At 36.2% G+C, this 22059-nt stretch overlaps 1 protein-coding gene across 6 annotated transcripts in view; it reads left to right on the top strand.

Annotated features, from left to right (window-relative positions):
* The window catches only part of KIF21A (kinesin family member 21A), a 178985-nt gene that overhangs the window by 38497 nt on the left and 118429 nt on the right, over positions 1–22059 (top strand). For all 6 annotated transcript variants that reach the window (XM_027858956.1, XM_027858953.1, XM_027858954.1 and 3 more), the window contains exons 2-3: positions 19686–19908; positions 20068–20250. In XM_027858956.1, coding sequence (XP_027714757.1) covers positions 19686–19908; positions 20068–20250 — 406 coding nt within the window. The remainder of the gene's footprint in view (positions 1–19685; positions 19909–20067; positions 20251–22059) is intronic.

The following is a 22059-nucleotide window of genomic DNA, read 5'->3' as shown; positions in this document are numbered from 1 at the left end:
ATTATCAAGCAAAAAAATATTCCCACATTAGCCATGTCCAAAAATATATCTCATTCTGAATCTTCAGTTTGTCCTCTTTATCAGGGAGATGGGCAGCATCCTTTGTCATGAGGATTCTGTTATGGGTTGGTTCGGCTTTGTTCTGAGTTAAGTCTCTTAAAGTAGTTTGTCTTTACAATGTTGTTATTTCATAAATTATTCTCCTTGTTCTACTGACTTTACTGTGTGTCATTTCATGCCCTCTAACTGTAAGCCTTCCTTTATTCTCTTTCTATATTACTTCTCTTGGTTACCTCATTAGCAACCATGAATTTTATCATCTCTTTGCTGATGATTCTCAAATTTACCTATTCTGCCCTAAATTCTTTGCTCACATCCTGTCCTGCATCTCCAGTAGCCTTTTAGACATCTTGAACTGGAAGTTCAGCAGACATCTTAAACTCAATATGTCTGAAACTGAACTTATTATTCTCCTCCTCAACCCTCTTCCACCCTCCAGACTTCCCTATTGCTGCTGAGGGCACCACCATTACCCCAGTCCCCCAGTCTCACAATCTTGGTCATCCTTAACTCTAAATTATCTCTCTAAGTGCCATATCGAATCGGTTGCCGAAATCTGTAGACTTTATTTTTGTTTTTGGTTAGGCAGTGGAGCTAAGTGATGTGCCCAGGGTCACACAGCTAGTAAGCATTATGTGTCTGAGGCCGGATTTGAACTCGGGTCCTCCTGAATCCAGGGCTGGTGCTTTATCCACTGTGCCACCTAGCTGCCCCTGTAGACTTTATTTTTGCAACATCTCTCAAATATGTCTCCTTCTCTCCTGATACATGCTACCCATATCCTGTTGAGGAGGAGTACTAATTTAATGACCCTTATAGCTCAAGCTAAAATAAAGACCTGAGTTTGGACCATTGCAGGATCTTTCAAATACACCCCCTTCTCTCCTCTGATATTGTCACCACTCTGGTGCAGGCCTTCATCACATCGTGCCTGGATTATTGCAATAACTTGCTGGTGAGTCTGCCTGCCTCAGGGCTCTCCATACCAATCCATCCTCGTCAGTGCCTGATGTGATTTTCCTAAAGCACAGGTCCTATCATTTCCCTCCATATTCAGTAAATTCCTGTGACTTCCTGTTGCTTTCAGGATCAAATACAGAATGCTCTGTTTGGCATTCACAGCCCTTCATAACCTAACTCATTCTTACCTTTCCAATGTTCTTGCACCTTACTCCCTACCGTATACTTTTTGATCTAGTGACACCGTACTCCTTCCTGTTCCCCAAGCAAGGTACTCCATCTTTTGATCTGGCCTTCTTGCTGGCTGTCTCCCATGCCTGGAGTGTTTTTCTCCCTATCTCTACCTCCAGGTTTCCCTGGCTTCCTTTAGATCCCAATAAAATCTCATTTTCTGTAAGAATAATAATAAGAAAATAATAATGATAGTAGGTAAGGTATGATGCCTACTATGTGCCAGGCACTGTGCTAAGAGCTTTAAAGATATTATCTCATTTTATTCTCACAAAGACCCTGGGAGGTAGGTGCTATTATTATTCCTATTTTTACAGATGATTAAATTCAGGCTAAGTGACTTGCCCAAGGTTACACAGTTGGCAAGTGTCTGAGACTGGATTTGACTTAGGTATTCCTAACTCCAAGCCCAGCACTCTATACACTGCACCACCTAGTTGCCCCTACAGGAAACCTTTCCCATACTGTCTTAATTCTAAGGTCTTCTTTCTTTCAGTTATTTCCAGTCTATCCTATATATAACTTGTTTATACATGTTTGCTTGTTGTCTCCTCCATCAGATCATGAGCTCCTGTAGGGGAAGGACTTTATTTTGCCTTTTCTTCCATCTTCAGTACTTAGCATAGAACCTGGCACATAGTAGGTGCTTAATAAATGATTATTGACTGACTCATACAAATCTTTCCATGATTTAAATTTTAAAAATAGTTTTTAATGATATTTTCTTTCTTATATCATCATAGTAATCCAAAATATTTTTCCTCCTGCCCTTCCCAGAGAGCAATCTCATATGACAAATAGTACTTTTTTTTAGAAAGAAAAAACAACACAACTCCTGAAAACAAATGAAATGTATAAGACCTGTGGTCTTCCTCCTCAAAAGGGATAAATTAAGGGTGTTTTCTTATATCTTTTCATTCAAGTTCTGCTTGATCTTTATAATTTTGTTACATTTACTTTTGATTTTTTAGTGTGTAGTTGTTCTTTCAATTTATATTATTGCAGTTACTGTATTTTTTTGACTTTGCTTACTTCACCCTCACTCTACATCAGTTTATATAAAATTTCCTATGCTTCTCTCAATTTATCACATAAATCATTTCTTATAGGACACTACATTTCATTACATTTATGTACTGCAGTTTATTTAACCATTCCCCAATCAATGCTTTGTTTCAGGGGACATCTACTTTGTTCCTAATTATTTGCTATGTCAAAAAAGTGCTGCTATAAATATTTTGGTATAATATGGGAACTTCTTTCTTATCAATGGCTTTGTTGGGGTATAAGTACAGTAACAGAGTGTGTGGTCTAAAGGATATGGACATTTTAATCACTTTATTTGCACAATTCTGAATTGCTTTCCAAAATGTTTGTACCAATTCATAACTCCACCAACAATATATTAGTATCTCTATCATTCCACAACTTCCAACATTGACTATTACCATTTTTGTCAGTTTTACCTGTTTTGGGGGTATAAGGCGGAAGCTTAGATTGTTTTAAGATACGTTTCTCTTATTTTAAGTAATTTGGAGTATCTTGTGTGCTTTGGGCAGTTGCTTCCCAGATATATTTCCTTTTGTTGTAATTATATAGAAATGCTGTTGATTTTTATGAGTTTCTTTTGTAATCTGCAACTTTGCTGAAGCTGTTAGTTTTCTTAATGAGTATATTTGCTGATTCCCTAGCATTTTCCTTTGGAACTTTGGAATTGATTGTGTGACATGAGAGACATTGGCACACAATTGCCCAGCATGGCATGCCTCCATTAGAGAAGGTGTTGTGCTCTTTGAGCAAAGCAGAATTGAAGTAGCTCAAAAGAAACACAAGATGCACAGATTTGGAGAATCCACTCCAGATGTTCATGTGGACTATTTGTGCCTGAACTGTGAGTATTTGTGCCCGAACCGTGGTAGAGCATTCTGAGTTTGTATTGGTCTGATCAGCCATAGTCACACTCATTGTAACTTGATTCTAACAGAGTGATGTCATTTTGGTCGAACCAACCAACCACCAACCGTCATTTTCCTAGTATACCATTATATCAGCAAAAAGTGTTAGTTTTAGCTCCTCTTTACTTATCTTTATTCTTTTAATTACTTTCTCTTTTCTTAATGCTTTTGCTAGCATTTCCCATACTATATTCAAATAGTAGTGGGAGAGTGGACAACCTTGCTTTACTATATTAATTGGAAAATAGTCATTGCATATGATCCTTGCTTTTAGTTTAAGATACATGTTCTTTATGTTAAAAAAGGTTCCTCTGGGGCAGCTAGGTGGCGCAGTGGATAGAGCACCAGCCCTGAAATCAAGAGGACCTGAGTTCAAATGTGGCCTCAGACCAAACACTAGCTGTGTGACCGTGGGCAAATCACTTAACCCCAATTGCCTAAAAAAAAAATTTAAAAAAAAAATCTAAAAAAATAAAAAAGGTCCCTCTTTGCCTATACTTTGTAGGATGTTCAACATGAGGGAGTGTTGTACTTTGTCAAAGGCTTTTCTATATCTTTTGAGATGATCATGTGATTTTGGATGTTTTGGTTTTGATGTGATCAATTATTTAAAGTTATGAGTTTATGTTTATAAACTTACATATATGTATACATATATGTGTGTATGTATATAAATGTATGGAAAGGTTTATAGTTTTATATTTTTATTTATCTCTAATATTTTTCAAATTATGATTATTTTGCCCTCTTCTGCTGTATACACAGTATTGTATTCTTTTATTCACTTTAATCTTTCTGTTTCCACTCCGTTTCCACCGACTCTCTTCCCCTTACCCCTGATCCCCCATTGTCATTTATTACCTCTTTCCCTTTGAGGTTTTCTTTATTAGCTCCTTTTTCTCTTCTGTTTTTATTGGATATATAATTCTTTCCCCCTCCCCTTTTTCTTTTCAGTCAAAAATATTCTTCTCCCATTCAACTATTTTCATTCATTAGTTTTTTTAATTTTGTTTTTCATGTAATCCATCCCTCCCGCAACAAAATTCTATTACTCTGCCATTACCCATCCTCTCTCTGTCAACTAGACCCTTATTCTGTGATTCACGACCCCATGTACATTTTGAAAGAAGTCTCTTGTTTGTTTATTGTCAAAGCCTTTTTCATGTCATTGGATCTGCTAGTACAGCCTTGTTGCTGGTACGGTGGGAAGTGAAGGATTGTTGCTGAGTGAGTTCAGGGTCATTGAATTCATGAATTTTTTACTTTGTTTTTTCTCTTTCTTTTGGATTTTGAGTGTACTAGACCATGGAGACAGCTGAAATTACTTTATCTTTGATGTATCACATCTGTTTTGTAGAAATTTGACAGCTTTTGGGGATCAGAGAAAATATTCAGTCCCCCATCTTGTTGCCCTCTATGATTATTTAAAACTAGTGACACCATTCTCCAATTGATCGCTACCCTTTTAGTTTCTAGTTCATTGTGACTACATAAAGAGCTGCTATAAATATTTTTGGTTGATGAATCCTTTTCCTCTTTCTGAGCCTATAAGTAGTATTACTGTATCAAAAAGTATACACAGTTTAAAGACTTTTCAAACATAGTTCCAAGTAGCTTTCTAGAACGGGCTGGAACAATTTACAGCTTCATCAGCAGTTCATTAGCAGGCTTCTTTTTCCTTAGACATTCCAACATTTGTCATTTTCTTTTGTGTCAACTTTGCCAATATAATGGGTATAAGCTGGAATTTCAGAGTTGCTTTAATTTACATTTTCCTAATTATTGGTGATTTGTGTAATTTTTTCGTATACCTTGCTAGCTTGGATTTCTTTCTTTGAAAACTGCCACTTCATATCTTTAGATTATGTATCAATTGGGAGTATAGTTCTTTTTTTCTTTCACATTTGAATCCATTCCTTATACATACTGGAAATGAGATCTTTATCAGAGAAACCTCCTAAAATTCCTCATCTCTCTTTCCCCCTCCCCTGTTAACTCTTTTACTTCTAGTTACAGTTGCTTTAGTTTTGTTAAATTCATAAATTTTTCTTATGTAATCAAAAGTGGCTGTTTTATCTTTTATGATCCTTTCTAATCTGTTGTTACAAATTGAACTATTCTGCTATTCTCAAATTTGTTTATGAGTGACCTGAGTCATCTATCCATTTGGGGCCTGTCATGGTAGATGAGATGAGGTATTGCTCTAAAGCTAATGTGTGCTATCCTGCTTTCGAGTTTTTGATGAATAGTCAGTTCTTACCCCAGTAGCTCAAGACTTTAGCTTTATTGAACATTAGGCTACTAGGTTAATTACTTCTGTTCCTACTTGTTTATATACCTAATCTGTTCAATTAATCTACCTTTGTGTTTTTTAACCACATTATTTTGATGAATGTAGCTTGTAATGTAGCTTGAGATCTGTTATTGTTAGGCCTTCTTCCTTTCTAGGGTTTAAAAAAATTTATTTCTGTTGAATTCCATTGAACTTTTCTTCAGATAAATTTAATTATCATTTTTTCTTGCTCCATAACGTAATCCTTTGGTATTTTGGTTGTTTTGTCACTGAATACATACACATAAATAGCACTGCCATTTTTATCGTATTGGCATGGCCTACACATGGGCATTTAATATCTCCTCAATTATTTAAGCTTGCCTTTATTACTGTAAAGAGTGCTTAAGAGTTGTATTCATATCTTGTGGGTGTATAAGTATGTATATATATATGTATATATATCTTAGTAGGTAGACTCTCAGATATTTTATACATTCTGAACTTATTTTAAATGGAATTTCTCTATTTCTTCCTGTTGGGTTTTTTGATAAAATGCAGAAATATTGATGTATTTATTTTATATCCTGCAATTTGCTGAAGTTATTTTTTCAGTTAATTTTAGTTGACTTTCTTTAGTTAAGTTAACTGTCATACCATCTACAAAAAGGAATACTTTTATTTTTTCATTGCCTTTGCTTATTCCATTGAAGTTTCACTATGTCGGCAGAGTACTGCTAGCAAGCAATCCACTGGAGTACATATTGGAATTAAGTACATGAGAGACTTTTATTTCTGAGAAAGTAAGAGAAACAAAAAGCAACAAGTGTGTGACAGCAATTCCTCTTCTATTACTGTTCTCATATCATCTTTTCTCTCTCTCATACCACATAGGAGCAGCTGTCATTCATGTGCTAAAATTCACTCCCTATCAGTAGCCTAGTGTAAAAGGCTTATGATACCTGCATAGGTAAATTCCACTTGTCTGGCATGATGAGATGGCCTTACAAGGCTAACCTCTCTATCTGTTCAAGTGTCTCTCTTCCTCCAATAGATTGCCATAGATTGTTGGATCTTCCAGCAGATTTCCCCTATTGTAGGCATGGCTCTAAAGCCAGCAGTTCCTTAGTTCAGGTTCATTGTTGGGATGAAATGAGGCACTTGTGAGTCACTAAACATTTAACAAAGGAGGAGCTTTACTTTGCCTTAACACAGCAAGGATATACAGTAAAGATACAATAGCACTTGGCTTCCCTGGACATGGGCCCCCTTGTCTCCATCTGGAATGTAGTCTCTAGCACATACTAAATCTGAGAGGCATAGAGCCCACACGGCTTGGACTTTTTATTGGTCCTATTCTAGGAAGATACATCAGAGAAGCTGGGACCAATCAAGTTTAGTGAGGAGAGGAAGCTTTACCACAGAAGTTGGTAGAGAAACTGGGGTTGAAGGAAGTTATGTGGGGATTATATCTGTTGAGAAAGATGTGTCAGGGTTAAGGATGCGGCATCATACAATGTTGCTGTTACTGTGTACAATGTTCTCCTTGTTCTGCTCACTTCACTTTGCATCAGTTCATGTAAGCCTTTACATGCTGGTCATTTCTTATAGCACAGTAGCATTCCATTACAATCATACACCACAATTTGTTCAGCTATTCTCTAACTGATGGACATCCCCTTAATTTCCAATTCTTTGCCACCACAAAAAGAGCTGCTATAAATATTTTTGTACATGCAGGTCTTTTCCCCTTTTTGTGATCTCTTTGGTATATAGATCTAGTAGTGGTATTGCTGGGTATGCACATGTTGATTGTCTTTGGACATAGTTCCACATTGCCTTCCAGAATGGTTGGATCAGTTCACAACTCCACCCACAGTGCTTTAATGTCCCGATTTTCCCACTTCCTCTCCAACATTTGTTATTTTCCTTTTCTATCATATTAGCTAATCTGATAGGTGTGAGGTGGTACCCCAGAGTCGTTTTAATTTGCAGTTTTCTAATCAATAATGATTTAGAGCATTTTTCTATATGACTATAAATAGCTTTGATTGCTTCATCTGAAAACTGACTGTTCATATCCTTTTACCATTTATTAATTGGGGAATGACTTGTGTTCTTATAAATTTGACTCAGTTCTTTATGTATTTGAGAAATGAGACTTTTATCAGAAACACTTGTAAAGATTGTTTCCCAGCTTTCTGCTTTTCTTCTATTTTGGTTGCATTGGTATTGTTTGTGCACAACCTTTTTAATTTAATATAATCAAATTTATGCATTTTAATAATGTTTACATTATTTAATTTGTTCTCTATGTCTGGTTGTAAATTGTTCCCCTTTCCATAAATATGACAGGTAAAACTATTCCTTGCTCCCCTAATTTGCTTATGGTATAAGTGTTTATGTCTAAATCATGAACCCATTTTGACCTTATCTTGGTATGTGGTGTGAGAAGTTGGTCTGTACCTAGTTTCTGCCATATGGTGTTCCAGTTTTCCCAGCAGTTTTTGTCAGATAGTGAGTTCTTAGGCCAGAAGCTGGGGGTCTTTGAGTTTATCAAACACTAGGTTACTGTGGTCATTTACCACTGTGTCTTGTGTACCTAATCTATTTCACTCATCCACCATTCTATTTCTATCTGTATGAGGTAGTTTTGATGGTTACTACTTTATAATATAGTTTGAGACCTGGGACAGCTAGGCCACCTTCCTTTAATTTTTTCCCCCATTAATTCCTTTGATATTCTTGACCTTTTGTTCTTATAGATGAATTTTGTTATTATTTTTTCTAGCTCTATAAAATAACTTTTTAGTAGTTTGATTGTTATGGCACTGAATAAGTAAATTAATTTAGGCAAAATTGATTTTCATTTATATTATAATGGTTTGGCCTACTCATGAACAATTGATATTTTTCTAGTTGTTTAGATCTGACTTTATTTGTGTAAAGTGTTTTGTAATTGTGTTCATATAGTTCATACAGTTCCTGGGCTTGTCTTGATATACATACATACATACATACATACATACATACATACATACTTGTCTATATATATGTCTTTCCTCTCCTAACTCCTCTAACTCAGTTACCTTGCCTCCTATTGCTTAACCTACCTCCCCCCCTTCCCTCCTTTATACTCCTATTCCCATAAATATAAACACTCTTCTACACCCGCCTTTAATCTGTTCCCTCACCCTCCCCTTTAAGGATTCCCTCTCTTATCCTTCCTTTGTCATGGTAGCTTTCAAAGTATTCTGTATTTTCTATGGTTATTTTAAATAGAATTTCTCTATCTCTTGCTGCTAGGCTTTGTTGGTAATAAATAGAAATGCTGATGATTAATGTGGGTTTATTTTATATCCTGCAGCTTTGCTAAAATTATTAATTATTTTAACTAGTTTTTTAGTTGATTCTCAAGGATTCTCCAAGTATACCATCATATCATCTGCAGAGAATGATAGTTTTGTTACCTCATTGCCCATTCTGATTTCTTCAATTTCTTGTTCTTGGCTTACTGCCATAGCTAGCCTTTCTAATACATTATTGAATAATAATGGTAATAATGAGCATCCTTCCTTCACCCCTGATCTTATTGGGAATGCTTCTAGCTTATCCCCATTACATATAATGTTGTTGATGGTTTTAGATAGATGCTGCTTAACGTTTTAAGGAAGATTCCATTTATTCCTATGCTCTCTAATGTTTTTAATAGTAATGGGTGTTGTATTTTGTCAAAAACTTTTTCTGCATCCATTGAGATAATCATGTGGTTTCTGTTATTTTTATTGTTGATATGATCAGTTATGCTTATAGTTTTCCTAATATTAAACCAGCCCTGCACTCCTGGTATAAATCCTACCCAGTCTTAGCATATGATCTTTGTGATATATTGTTGTAATCTCCTTGGGGATTTTTTCTTTTTTTTTTCTTTTTTTAATTACTGAAACTTAAATACATAATAAGAAAAGAAAAAGAAACATATTATGAACTTAAATATTGAAACTTAAATACAAAATAAGAAAAGAAAAAAAGCATGTAATGTGCACAGCAGAACATAAGAGAAAATTCAAAATAAATAGCAATAAATTTCCATTTTCAGAAAACCTATATAATAAACACTGCATTATGTAGAAAGCTTTCTATCTTTTCTTTGCTTCCTTGTTCGTTTTCTTTTGTTCTCTGCTGTGCACTTTTTACTTTGTCCTTTTCCCCTGTTCCTTCCCCTTCCCCCCTCCAAGGCTGCAGTTAAACATGGGTATATATATGCATAGATGCACATACATACATACATGCATATGTGCATACATACATCTATAAACATATACTTTGCCCAAGAAATTCTATTTTTGATCTTTGTTTTTATGTTTGTACATGTGTCTTATTTCCTATCTCTCTTAACTCCTCTAACTCTGCTACTTTGCCTCCTATTACTTAACCTACCTCACCCCCATCTCTCCTTTGTCCTCCCATTTCCATAAATCTAAACACTCTTCTATACCCCCCCCTTAAGGATTCCCTCTCTTATCCTTCCAAGGATTCCTCCTTTGTCCTCCCATTCTCATTAATCTAAACACCCTTCTATATCCCACCCTTTAGCCTATTCCCTGACCCTCCCCTGTAGAGATCCCTCCCTTTTCCTTTCCCCCTCCCCATCCCCTTAGCATTTTATTTCTTTCAGAATTTAGAAGACTTTTATACTCTTCTAGATATATATGTATTGTTCTCTCTTGAACTCATTTCCCATGAAAGTAGTTTTCCAGAACTAATAGCCCTCTTCTCCCATCTAATTCCTCTGTGTTGGTTCTTCCTCTTATACCTCATTTGTATAAAATAATTTTTCTTTTTAGCTATTCCTAAATGGCTTTACTTTTTAAAGTCATTCGTACTCAGGTCTATCCTAATCTTTCTTATGAACTACCCAGTTACTAATAACAATCTTAGACAGATGTTTTACATTTTACATACATAAAAAGTATACAGTCTATCACCCTTATTGATTCCCTTATAATTAGTCTTTGATGTGTACCTTATATTCCTCTTGATTCTTGTATGTCAAATATTCTATTAAATTCAGGTTTGTTTTATTTTTTTAAATAAAGTCCTGAAAGTCTGACAGTTCATTAAATGTCCATTGATTTGTCTCATTCAGGATTATGCTTAGCTTTGCTGGGTATATTTTCAGGCAGCACCCCAGTTCTTTTACCCTTCAATATGTAGTGTTTCAAGACCTGTGGTCTTTTAGTGTCTCCGCTGGTAGGTCTTGTGGGATTCTGTGGCCCTGCCATACTGAAATTGCTTTTTTCTTGTTGCTCATAATATTTTATCCTTCATCTGGGGAGTTCAGAATTTGACTGTAATATTCCTATGGGTTTACCTCATAGGATGTATTTCAGGTGGTATTTGATGGATTTTTTCTATTTCTGCTTTCCCCTCTTATTCTAATACTTTAAGACAATTTTCTTTAATCATTTCTTGCATTATTGTGCACTATTGTATCAAGATTCTTTTTTTTAAATCATAGCTTTCAGGTAGTATGATTATTCTTATATTTTCTTTATTGGTATAAACTTTGAGTGAAATAGCTCCTAAGAATTTCTTTCATTTCTTTTTCATTGGTTATCAATTCACCTTTTTTACTTTTGATAGTGGTAATTTGGTTTTCTTCTTTCCTTTTTAAAAATCAAATTCAATAATGTCTTACCTATTTTATTACTATTTTTTTCTTTTAATTTTTTTTTCCCAAATCATTTGGTCTGGAGCTCTCCCCTCTGATTAGGGAGCTATAGGATGGAGCACTAAATTCCTTCTGAATCTTTCTAGGGGGCAGGATTTGGACTTTCAGGAGCTTCACTTTCCATCTTTGCTTGGTTTTAACTTCACAGAACAAGATCTCCCCTCCTCCCAAGCCCTTTCTCTTTCCAGCCTTTTGTGTGTGTGTGTGTGTGTGTGTGTGTGTGTGTGTGTGTGCGCGCAGTATTTTCTCCCATTAGATTATAAAATCCTTGAGGGCAGGCATTCCCCCCTCCCTTTATTTGTATTGTCTTTTGGATTTGTTTTACAGTGTCTTGATTTCTCATAAAGTCACTAGTTTCTAGTTGCTCCATTCTCATTTTTAAGGAAGTATTTTTTTCAGTAGTCTTTTGGACTTCCTTTTCCATTTGTCCAATTTTGCTCTTTAGGGCATTCTTCTCATTGGCTTTTTGGACCTCTTTTGCCATTTGGTCTAGTCTATTTTTTAAGGTGTTATTTTCTTCAGTATTTTTTTTGGGTCTCCTTTAGCAAGCTGTTGACTTGTTTTTCATGTTTTTCTTGCATCACTCTCAGTTTTTCCTCTATTTCTCTTACTTGCTTCTCAAAATCCTTTTTGAGCTCTTCCATGGCCTGGGACCAATTCATATTTTTCTTGGAGGCTTTGGATGTAGGAGCTTTGGCTTTGTTGTCTTCTTCTGGTTGTATGTTTTGATCTTCTTTGTCACGAAAGTAAAATTCTATGGTCTGACTCTTTTTGTGCTGCTTGCTCATGATCTCGGCCAATTACTTGAGTTATAAACTCTTTGTTAAAGTAGGGGTCTGATTCTAGTGTGAAGAATGTACTGTCCCAAGCTTCTGGGGTTTTGTGCAGCTGTTTTCAGAGATACTTCTAGGGACCTGAAAATTTTCAGTTCTTCCAAGGTGACCACAAGCACTATTCTCTGTCTTGGAACTGTGAGGAGGATTTCCTCTTCACCGCCACTACAAGCTCCACCATGCCAGCATTCCTTCTTGCCCCAGGACCACCATGCAGAACTATGACCCAGATTCAAGCATGGGCAAAGCCAGAGAATCCTGCACCAGTGGAGAGACCCCTGCAGTCCCCCTCTCATCAGTTGATTCCCCCTCAGTCTGTGGACTGGAAGCTCTGGAAGCAGCCGCCACCCCAGGGGCTGAGCTCAGTGACTGGGGCTGGGACCACCTGCACTTCTCTCTCACCACAGACAGACTTTTCCCACTGACCTTCTAAGTTGTCTGTGGTGTTTGTGGGTTGAGAAGTCTGGAAACCGTTACAGCTGCCCTCGATTCAGTCCTCTGAGACCTGCTTCAGGCTTGCTGAGGCCTGCTTTGCCTGAGTGCCCATGCCAAACTGTGCTCCTCTCCCCGCTCGGTGTGATATACCTTTCCAGTCAATCATCCAAGCTGTCTTGGGTTGGAAATTTGTTTTACCCTGTCTTTTTTGTGGGTTCTGTTGCTTTAGAATTTGTTTAGAGCCATTTTTTGTAGGTATTTGGAGGGGTTTGGGCTATTTGTATTGTCAGTGCTTTCCTTGGCACGTATTAGGCACTTAATAAATGTTTATTAAACTGAATTCCCTTTTTTTTTTGCCACTCCCTGCTTTAAGAGCTTGTTTTACTTTTGATTTAATCCTTTACTTAATCTACATTTCCTTTTATTGCCACTCCCTTAACCTCCTTCTTTCCTGTTTCTCTGTTGGTTGAAATGTATTTATGTACCCAATTCTGTGTGTGTGTGGGTGGGTGTGTGTGTGTGTATGTATTTTTTCCTCTTTTGACCAGTAGAGTGAGGTTCAAGTGTTGCCTGCCTCTCCCTGTTCCCTCATCCTTATTATAAAGACATATACTTCCTTATCCCATTCATGTCAAATAATTTTCCCCATTCTTCTTCTCCCTCTCCCCCCCTTCTCCCTCTCCCCCCCTCTTCTAGTGTATTCTTCTTCCACACTTTTCCCCATCTTCTTTTAAGATAATTAAAATACAATGGACAGGCTCTCTGTCAATTAGAGTTTCTCCATGACCCTTGATGATAAGAGTTCTGAGGGGCTACATGTAGCACCTTCCCATGTATAAATGTAAACAGTTTAACCTTGGTTTAGTCCTTTATGATTGCTTGCTCATACTTTATGCTTTTCTTGACTCATTTGACTCCTCTGTATGTTAAATTTTCTATTGATGTAGGTGTTTTCAGGCTGTTCACTTTTTCTTGTTTTGTGTCTTGAGCTTCCCTATTACCATAACATCTCTTTATAGTGGGGTTTTGTTTGTTTGCTCATACTTTCATCCTACTCTTTGAACCTTCCACTTTAGAAGGTCAGGGCTCTGTGCATATCGGGGTGTTGGGGGCAGGGGAGTCTTTTTTTATCTTCTGTCCTAATAAGTTTCACAGCTCAGACTGGGAAACTGAAGGCTTTCAGTCCTCCTGTGATTCTGGGAGAAGTCTTCTCATAGCCTTCCTGGTCTGAATTTTACAAGTTCTTAATCCTTGTTTGGATCTTGGGTTGTCTTTATTTGAGAGTTTTAGTAGACTGCTCCTGCAGTCAGCCATTGTTAGCCTACTTGAAGGCTTTTAGTTAGAGCAACTGAACTACAGGGTCCTCAGTTTACTCTCAGACTTCTACCCTGGTTATTTTATTGCAGGTTTTTACCTTGGGGTATAGGCTCGAAGCATGTCACCACTCTTCTCCTGGTGTCAGAGTCATACAGCTAAAGTTTATTTCCAGAACTTATTTCCTACTTAGTATGCAGCTAGGACCTACCGCTGCAGTGACAGAAATGATAAACACCAACAACAACAATAACAAACAACAACAACAACGAAACGGAGTGAAACAAATTTCTAACTTAAGATAACTTAGAAAGACTTCAGGGAAGGTCTCTCTCACTTAGGTAGAAAGGGAGAGCAGTCTAGCACAGACGGTGTCCAGCCAAGCCAGCAGGACTCTCTTAGCCACAGCACAGATCATCAACCAAGGCCCCTCAGTCCTGGCCTGCCTCAATCAGAAGGCCAACTGTGAGGCTCCCAGCCCCATTGAAGAAGGCAAATTGTGAGCAATTTGTGCCAGAGCCCTGGCACAACAGGTGTGACTAGGTTGGGCCACCCCCAGCAAAGGGTGAGCTGCAAGCACCTGAGGCCCTGGCATAGAAAAGCAGTGAACAGGCACCTGGCCCACAGCATAAGAAGCTTGGGGCAGTGCCCTGTGTGCCCCAGGAGCAGAGTTCAACTTTAAAAGTCACAAAACCAGCTGAAAAATGAATAAGAAGCGGAAAAGAGCCCTGACCATAGAAGGCTGCTATGGCTACAAGGAAGATCAAAACACTAACTCAGAAGAGCACAACAATGTCAAAAATCCCTATATGTGAAACCTCAAAGGGGAATATGAATTGGTCTCAAGCCCAAAAAGTCCTCTTGGAAGAGCTCAAAAAGGATTTTAAAAATAAAGTAAAAAAGGTACAAGAAAAATTGGGAAAAGAAATGAGAGTTGTGCAGGAGAATTATGAAAAAAGAGTCAACAGCTTGGAAAAGGAAGCACAAAATGAAGGAAGAAAACAACTCCTTAAAAAATAGAACTGGCCTAATGGGAAAAAAAAAAAGTCCACGGAAAAAAACTCCTTTAAAAGTAGAATTGGCTAAATGGAAAAGGAGATACAAAAGCTAACTGAAGAAAATAATTCTTTAAAAATTAGAATTGGGCAAGTAGAAGCAATTGACTTTATGAGACATCAAGAATCAATGAAACAAAATCAAAAGAATGAAAAAATAGAAGAAAATGTAAAATGCCTCATTGGAAAAACAACTGACCTGGAGAACAGATCCAGGAGAAATAATGTAAAAATTATTGGGCTACCTGAAGGCTATGATTAAAAAAACAAAAGCCTGGACAGCCTCAAGAAGTTATCAAGGAAAACTGCTCTGACATCCTAGAACCTGAGGGTAAAATAGTCATTGAAAGAATCTACTGGGCAGCTAGATGGCCCTGGATTCAGAGGACCTGAGTTCATATCTGGCTTCAGACACATAACACTCACTAGCTGTGTGACCCTGGGCAAGTCACTTAACCCCATTGCCCAACACCCCCCCCCCCAAAAAAAGAAAGAATCCACAAATCTACAAATCACCTCTTGAAAGAGATCCCAAAATGAAAACTCCAGGAAATATTGTAGTCAAATTCCAGAATTATCAGATCAAGGAGAAAATACTGCAAGCAGCCAGAAAGAAACAATTCAGGTATCAAAGAGCCCCAGTCAGGTTTACATAGGACTTAGCAGCTTCTACATTAAAGGATCAAAGGGCTAGGAATATGATATTCCTTAAGGCAAAGGAGCTTGGATTACAACCAAGGATCAACTACTCAGTAAAACTGAGCATAATCTTTCAGGAGAAAAGATGGATACTGAATGAAATAGGGGACTTTCAAATTTCGCTGATGAAAAGACCAGAGCTGAACAGAAAATTTGATCTACAAATACAAGACTCAAGAGAAGCATAAAAAGGTAAACAGGAAAGGGAAAAAAAAAAACCCAATAAGATTAAACTGTTTACAGGAAAGATGTTAAAACAGTTAAATGGGAAGATGATGCTTGTAACTCTTGAGAACTGTATCTGTTAGGGCAGTTGGAAGACAGAGGGTATGGGTATAAGGTGGCTTTGATGTGATGACATAGAAAAAGTTAAGGAGTGAAAAAAAGGATTGTATTGGGAGAAGAGGAAAGAGGGGGATAGAATAGACCTATTAAAGTAAGAGGGAAAGAAGGGATGGGACAAGCATTATTTGAACCTTACTCTCATCAGATTTGACTCAAAGAAGGAATAACAGACGCTCAATTGGTAATAGGCACATTACACTATAGAGAAGTGGGGGGGAAGGGGAAAGAAAAGGGTGGGCAATTTGAGGGAGGTGTAGTGGTCAGAAGCAAAACACTGATGAGGAGGGACAGGGTGAAAGGAGAGGGAAAAATAGAATGGAGGGAAATACACAGTTAGTAGTCCTAACTGTGAATATGAATGGGATGAACTCTCCCATAAAACCAAAGCAGAATGCAGAGTAGATTAGAAACCATAATCCTACAATATGTTGTTTACAAGAAACACATTTGAAGCAGAGATATACACACAGAGTAAAGGTAAAATACTGGAGCAGAATCTATTCAACTTTAGCTGAAGTTAAAAAAAAAAAATTAGCAGGGGTAGCAATCCTGATCTCAGACAAAGCAAAAGCAAAAATAGGCCTAATTAAAAGAGATAAGGAAGGCAACTATATCTTTCTAAAAGGTAGCATAAACAATGAAGTAACATTAATACTAAATATATGTACCAAGTGGTATAGCATCCAAATTCTTACAGGAGAAGTTAAGTGAGTTACAGGAAGAAATAGACGGCAAATCTGTACTAGTGAGGGATGTCAACCTCCCCCTTTCAGCACTAGATAAATCTAACCACAAAATAAATAAGAAAAGTTTAGGACATGAATAGAATTTTAGAAAAGTTAGATATGATAGACCTCTGGAGAAAACTGAAATAGTATAGAAAGGAATACACCATTTTCACAGTGGTACCTGGTACCCAAATAAAAACTGATCATCCAATGCAGAAAGCCAGAAATATTAAATGCATCTTTTTCAGATCATGATGCAATAAAAATTACATGCAATAAAGGACCATGGAAAGATAGACTAAAATTAATAGGAAATTAATCTAATCCTAAAGAATGAATGGGTCAAACAACAAATCATAGAAACAATCAATAATTTCATCAAAGACAATGACAATAACAAGACAATATACTAAAACTTAACAGGTTACAGCCAAAGTGGTTAAGATGGAGAGGGAGATTGTGAGTCAGTTACTGAACTCATTGAGAGAGAAAGGAGATGTCTAGGAGCTACTAGAAAACAGTTACTGGGATCTGGATTAGGTGGTAAATATAGATTGATGGGATGTCAAGAGAGAAGAATTTGCTGATTAACAGCAGTAGAGGGAGTCTGAAGGTGGCAATGGATAATAAGGAGTCTTGTGACTCCCCTATGGGAACAATGATTTGGGGTGAAGGGAGGTGTGGGAGACAATGCAGCTAGTACTGGAAATTATGTCCAAGGATGCAGCATCAACCAGGAGGAGGTAGGCCTCAGTGAGTGCCAAAAGATAGAAGGAACATTAAAAGAAGATATTTAAAACAAAGGGAAATTTGTTAATTAGAGTGCAAGAGTTTTGGAGGGCACCACAAAAGGAATGAACCTATATGGAATGAGATATTGGAGGGAAAGTGTTGAAGTGAATAGGGATGAGAGTGAGTAATAGGGTTGAGAAGGGGATTTGAAACAAAGAAAGGTTGAAAATACACTAAAATATTTACAGCAATACTTTTTCTAGAAGTGAAGAACTGGAAATCCATTGATAAATGCTTGACTGACTCATTTTGGACTAAACAATGTATGAGTGTAATAGAAAATTACAATGCCATAAGGATCTAGGAAAAGGAAGAATTCAGAGAGAGAGAAGTATGCTATGGAGAGAGAAGTATATTATAACTACAACAAATGGAAATGACAACAAAAGAACCTTAATTCTTTGTCATTTTAATGCCTGAGCCTTTTATTTTGTTGTTGTTTGTCCTTTGTTCTCCTAGAGGACCAAGACATCAGGAAGGAGATGTCATGACTTACAGGTGAATTGGATTTAAGTGAGGTAGGGCTGTGCAAAGTCACCAGCCTCGTTCTCTTCTCCACAGCCATCTACTGGAAGAGAGGTGGAGAGAATGTAACTTTTTCTCTTCATTGGAGAGGTGAAGGACCATGGCCGTGGAGTGTTACACTTATTGTTAAACTGAATTAATGTATTGGTTAGCTTGCTAAACTCTTTTTCCTTCCTTCCGTCCTTCTTTCCTTCCTTTCTCTCTCCTTCCTCCTTCTAAGGGATGATGCACTGGATGTGGATAGTAGAGAAAAGTATTCATAAATGAAAGTAATGTTAAAAGAAAGGCTATCAATAAACATTTAAAGTACATTAGAGAGAGGCCAGGGAGAGAGAAATGTCAACATATGTTAACATTAACTTAAATTCACATTGCCACATAAATGGCATGATATCTGATCATGTCCTGAAGGAAGTTTTTGAATGGAATGGAGAGAAGAGAACATGAGGAAACTAAGTAAATGGAAGAGAAAAAGGCATCAAGGCAAACATCATCAACTTCCCAGCTTCACCTTTTTTTTTTTTTTTTTGGCTTACAGCCAGTCCCCCAAGAGAAAATGAAGGAATAATTTTATTGTATAGATAAGTAGGTGAACTTATCTAAGAGTACATCTTTATACCTAGTTAAAGAAAAGAATTCTTCTAGAATTTGTTTGACTTTTGGTGAGTATGTTCCATATTGAGTTCATTATAAATCCTTTAATACTTTTTTGATGGGTTGCTAAGTCAGTTTTTAAATATAATTTCCCAGTCATTTAAAATTAAAATTAATTTCAATGTAAATGCATTTTAATTCAGTTAGGATTTTCAATTCAAGCATTAACAACAATATTTTTTAAAGTATTCTATATTACAAATGTTACAAAGTATCAGGTTTTGAATGATATATATCACATTATATTTCAGATTATCTTAAAAATTTGCATAAAATACAAAATTCTTTTTTATTGCTTTAACTTTGCTTTTCAAAAATTAACAGTAGGTATTTTAACATACAGTAGTATCATGTCACATATGTTACAATTACATAGTATAGTAATAAGTGACAGTGATATTTAGATAATTCACACAGTCTACTTATATAATTAAATTTTATAATCAAAACACAGTAAACAGTCAAGGCAAATTTAACTATATAAAATTAAAATAAACTTTGATTGATTTCAATATGACAAATAGTCCATACCTAGTACACTTCCTGTTTTTTATCCCCTCCTGCTCATCTTCTTGGTTATGAATTTAAAATATGTATATTTTATCTAGGTTTTATGTCTACAAGTTTCCCACTCTGTATTATCTTCACCCAAACTATGTATTTAATAATTCTCTGATTAATTAGTAGTAACCTAGTAAGAAACATTTGGAACAATGATGATGGAAGAGTTTGCTACAAAACTGGCAATACCTGCTGCCCATAGACAACTATGACATTTTTCAGGTGGTCAACACCTCTTTCGTATTCACCTTGGGTTAATGATTCCTTACCAACTGCTTTAACATCTTTAAGGTCAGGTAATTTGGAAAGCCAAGGTCTTTCATTCCTGGAACTAGTGCTTGAAGTTGAGATCACTCTTGTCTTTTTTGGCCAAAGTGAATACAGTAGCTGAGCGTGATGGTGTTACTCTAGCCCAGCATATTTCTTGTGTGGTAGAAGTGGCATTAACCATGTTGCCTCTTCTGACAACTAAGCACAAGAACCTGAGCCAATGAAAGCCCAATTATCTTATTTGTATATTTGTTTTTTACAGAATTCGACCTCAACTTGCAAAAGAAAAAATTGAAGGATGTCATATTTGTACTTCTGTCACACCGGGTGAACCTCAGGTGTTTCTAGGAAAAGATAAAGCTTTTACCTTTGACTACGTGTTTGATATCGAATCCCAGCAAGAACAGATCTACACACAGTGTATAGAAAAACTAATTGAAGGTTGTTTTGAGGGCTACAATGCTACCGTTTTTGCTTATGGACAAGTGAGTACTGAATTATGACTAAATGGTAGGAAATAAGTCAAGCCATTCCATAACAGAAGTGCTGTTCGGTAGCAGTTTTATTGCTATTCTTGACATTGTCTAAAACTGTATCTTTTCTTTTTGGCAAGTTTGATCATTTTCTTTTTTTCTTATATTTAGACTGGAGCTGGTAAAACATATACTATGGGAACAGGATTTGATGTCAATATCATTGAAGAAGAACAGGGTATTATTTCTCGTGCTGTTAAGCATCTTTTTAAGTGTATTGAAGAAAAAAAAGAAATTGCTATTAAAAATGGAGTTCCACCCCCTGATTTTAAAGTTAATTCTCAGTTCTTAGAGGTAATATTTGATTATTTTCTCAACTTTTAAAAAAATCTTTGTCTCCATTTAAGTGGTTCAGTAAGAATTGTTTTTATATTTTTGCATATGATTAAACAACGTGGAATAATATTAAGATTGTTTTTAAAACATCTGTTCTTTTTAAAACTGGTACTGATTTTTAAAATTGTACTTGAAAAAGGTGTTTCTTTTTCCCTCTTTTAAAATTTATTTATTTTTAACATTGATTTTTAAAAACTTTCAGTTCCAAATTCTCTTCCTCCCTCCAGCCCCCCTCCCTGACCCATTGAGAAGACAAAACATATTTCTATATTAGCCATGTCACCCTCTCCTCTCCCCCACTCCTCCCTCCCCAGCAAGAAAATATAAAGAAAGTGAAAATGTATGCTTCAGTCTGCGCTCACAATTCATCAGTTCTTTCTGGAGGTGGATAGCATTTTTCATCATGAGTCAAAAGAGCTATTTCTTTTTGTTTACTAAATATATGCATATGTTACTATGCTATTTGGAAATGTACTGCATCTTTTGTGAAACCCTTTTATGTGTGTTTAATTTTGTATATTGATGGGTTCTATGACCTGAATGCATAACTCATTCTGATAAGAAAACCACACTGTAACTGATGAATAAAAAACTTGATAAATGTTTATACCAAGCAAAAATAATTAGCACTGTTCATTTCAGAATATTTTCGTCAAATAAATATAATGTCATGACCAGTAATTTGATCAGAATAGCCGTCTATACAAAAAGGAGGAGGAGATGAGAAGGAGCAGCTGATATATGAACCTCATTCTATTCTGAACTGATCAAGGATGATGAATACACATACATACACAGGGAAATAGTAGAAAAGGCAAGAAGGAAGAAAGGGGAATTAGAAGGAGAGGGAATAAAGGAGGAATTAGTGCTAAGCAAAACAAACTTTTCTCTAAGGATGTATAAGATTATAGCTTCTTTTGATGTAGCAAAGAATGGGAATCTGAATGGGTGTCCATAAATTGAGGAATGGCTGAATAAGTAGACTATATAAATGTGATGAAATATTATTTTGCTGTAAGAAATAATGAAAGGAATGGTTTTTGAGAAACCTAGGAAGACTTGTATGAACTGATGCAACAGAATCAGGAGAACAATGTATACAGTGATATTATGGTAAAGACAAACATCTTTGAAAGAATTAAGAATTCTGATAAGCATAATGATCAACCACTAGTCTAGAAGACATGATAAAACATGCTATCCACCCCTGATAGAAAGGTGAAGAATTCAAAGTGCAGAATGAGATATTTTTTTGGGGGACATGGCCAATTTGGGAATTTCTTTTCCTTGACTATATGTTTGCAATGAGAAATTTGTTTTCTTTCATTGTCAGTGGGGAGAGGGAACGAGGGTTGCAGTGAGAGGGAGAAAAGGTGAATTTTTGTTAATTGAAAAAAATAAAAATTCTAAAATAGAATTTGCCCTAGTTATTTGGGGGAAAATGTATAAAGAATACATATTAACCAAACTGTGATATGCATTTGGGCAGAGTAACCTCATCTGAAAGTTTACCTAACATTTCATATCTAGAGCATCCTTACCTCTCTATTTAAAAAACGAACAAGCAAAAACTTTTTTTTCCTCTTTCCTACTTCCATTACACTGTAAAAACAAATGAACAAATTTCTTGTGATATAGGCAAAACAAATTCACTCATTGTCCATACGTAGAAATTTATCTCCTTCTGTTCCTTAAATCCATCACCTCTGTATTGGATATTAAATTTCATCATTGATGGCTATGGCCATTATATTTATCATAGTTTTT

This window comes from Vombatus ursinus, unplaced genomic scaffold, assembly GCF_900497805.2.
Source record: "Vombatus ursinus unplaced genomic scaffold, bare-nosed wombat genome assembly UNPS02013950.1, whole genome shotgun sequence".
NCBI classification, from domain to species: Eukaryota; Metazoa; Chordata; class Mammalia; order Diprotodontia; family Vombatidae; genus Vombatus; species Vombatus ursinus.
Note: the sequence above shows the minus strand (reverse complement) of the source record. Positions and strands in the feature narration are given on the sequence as shown.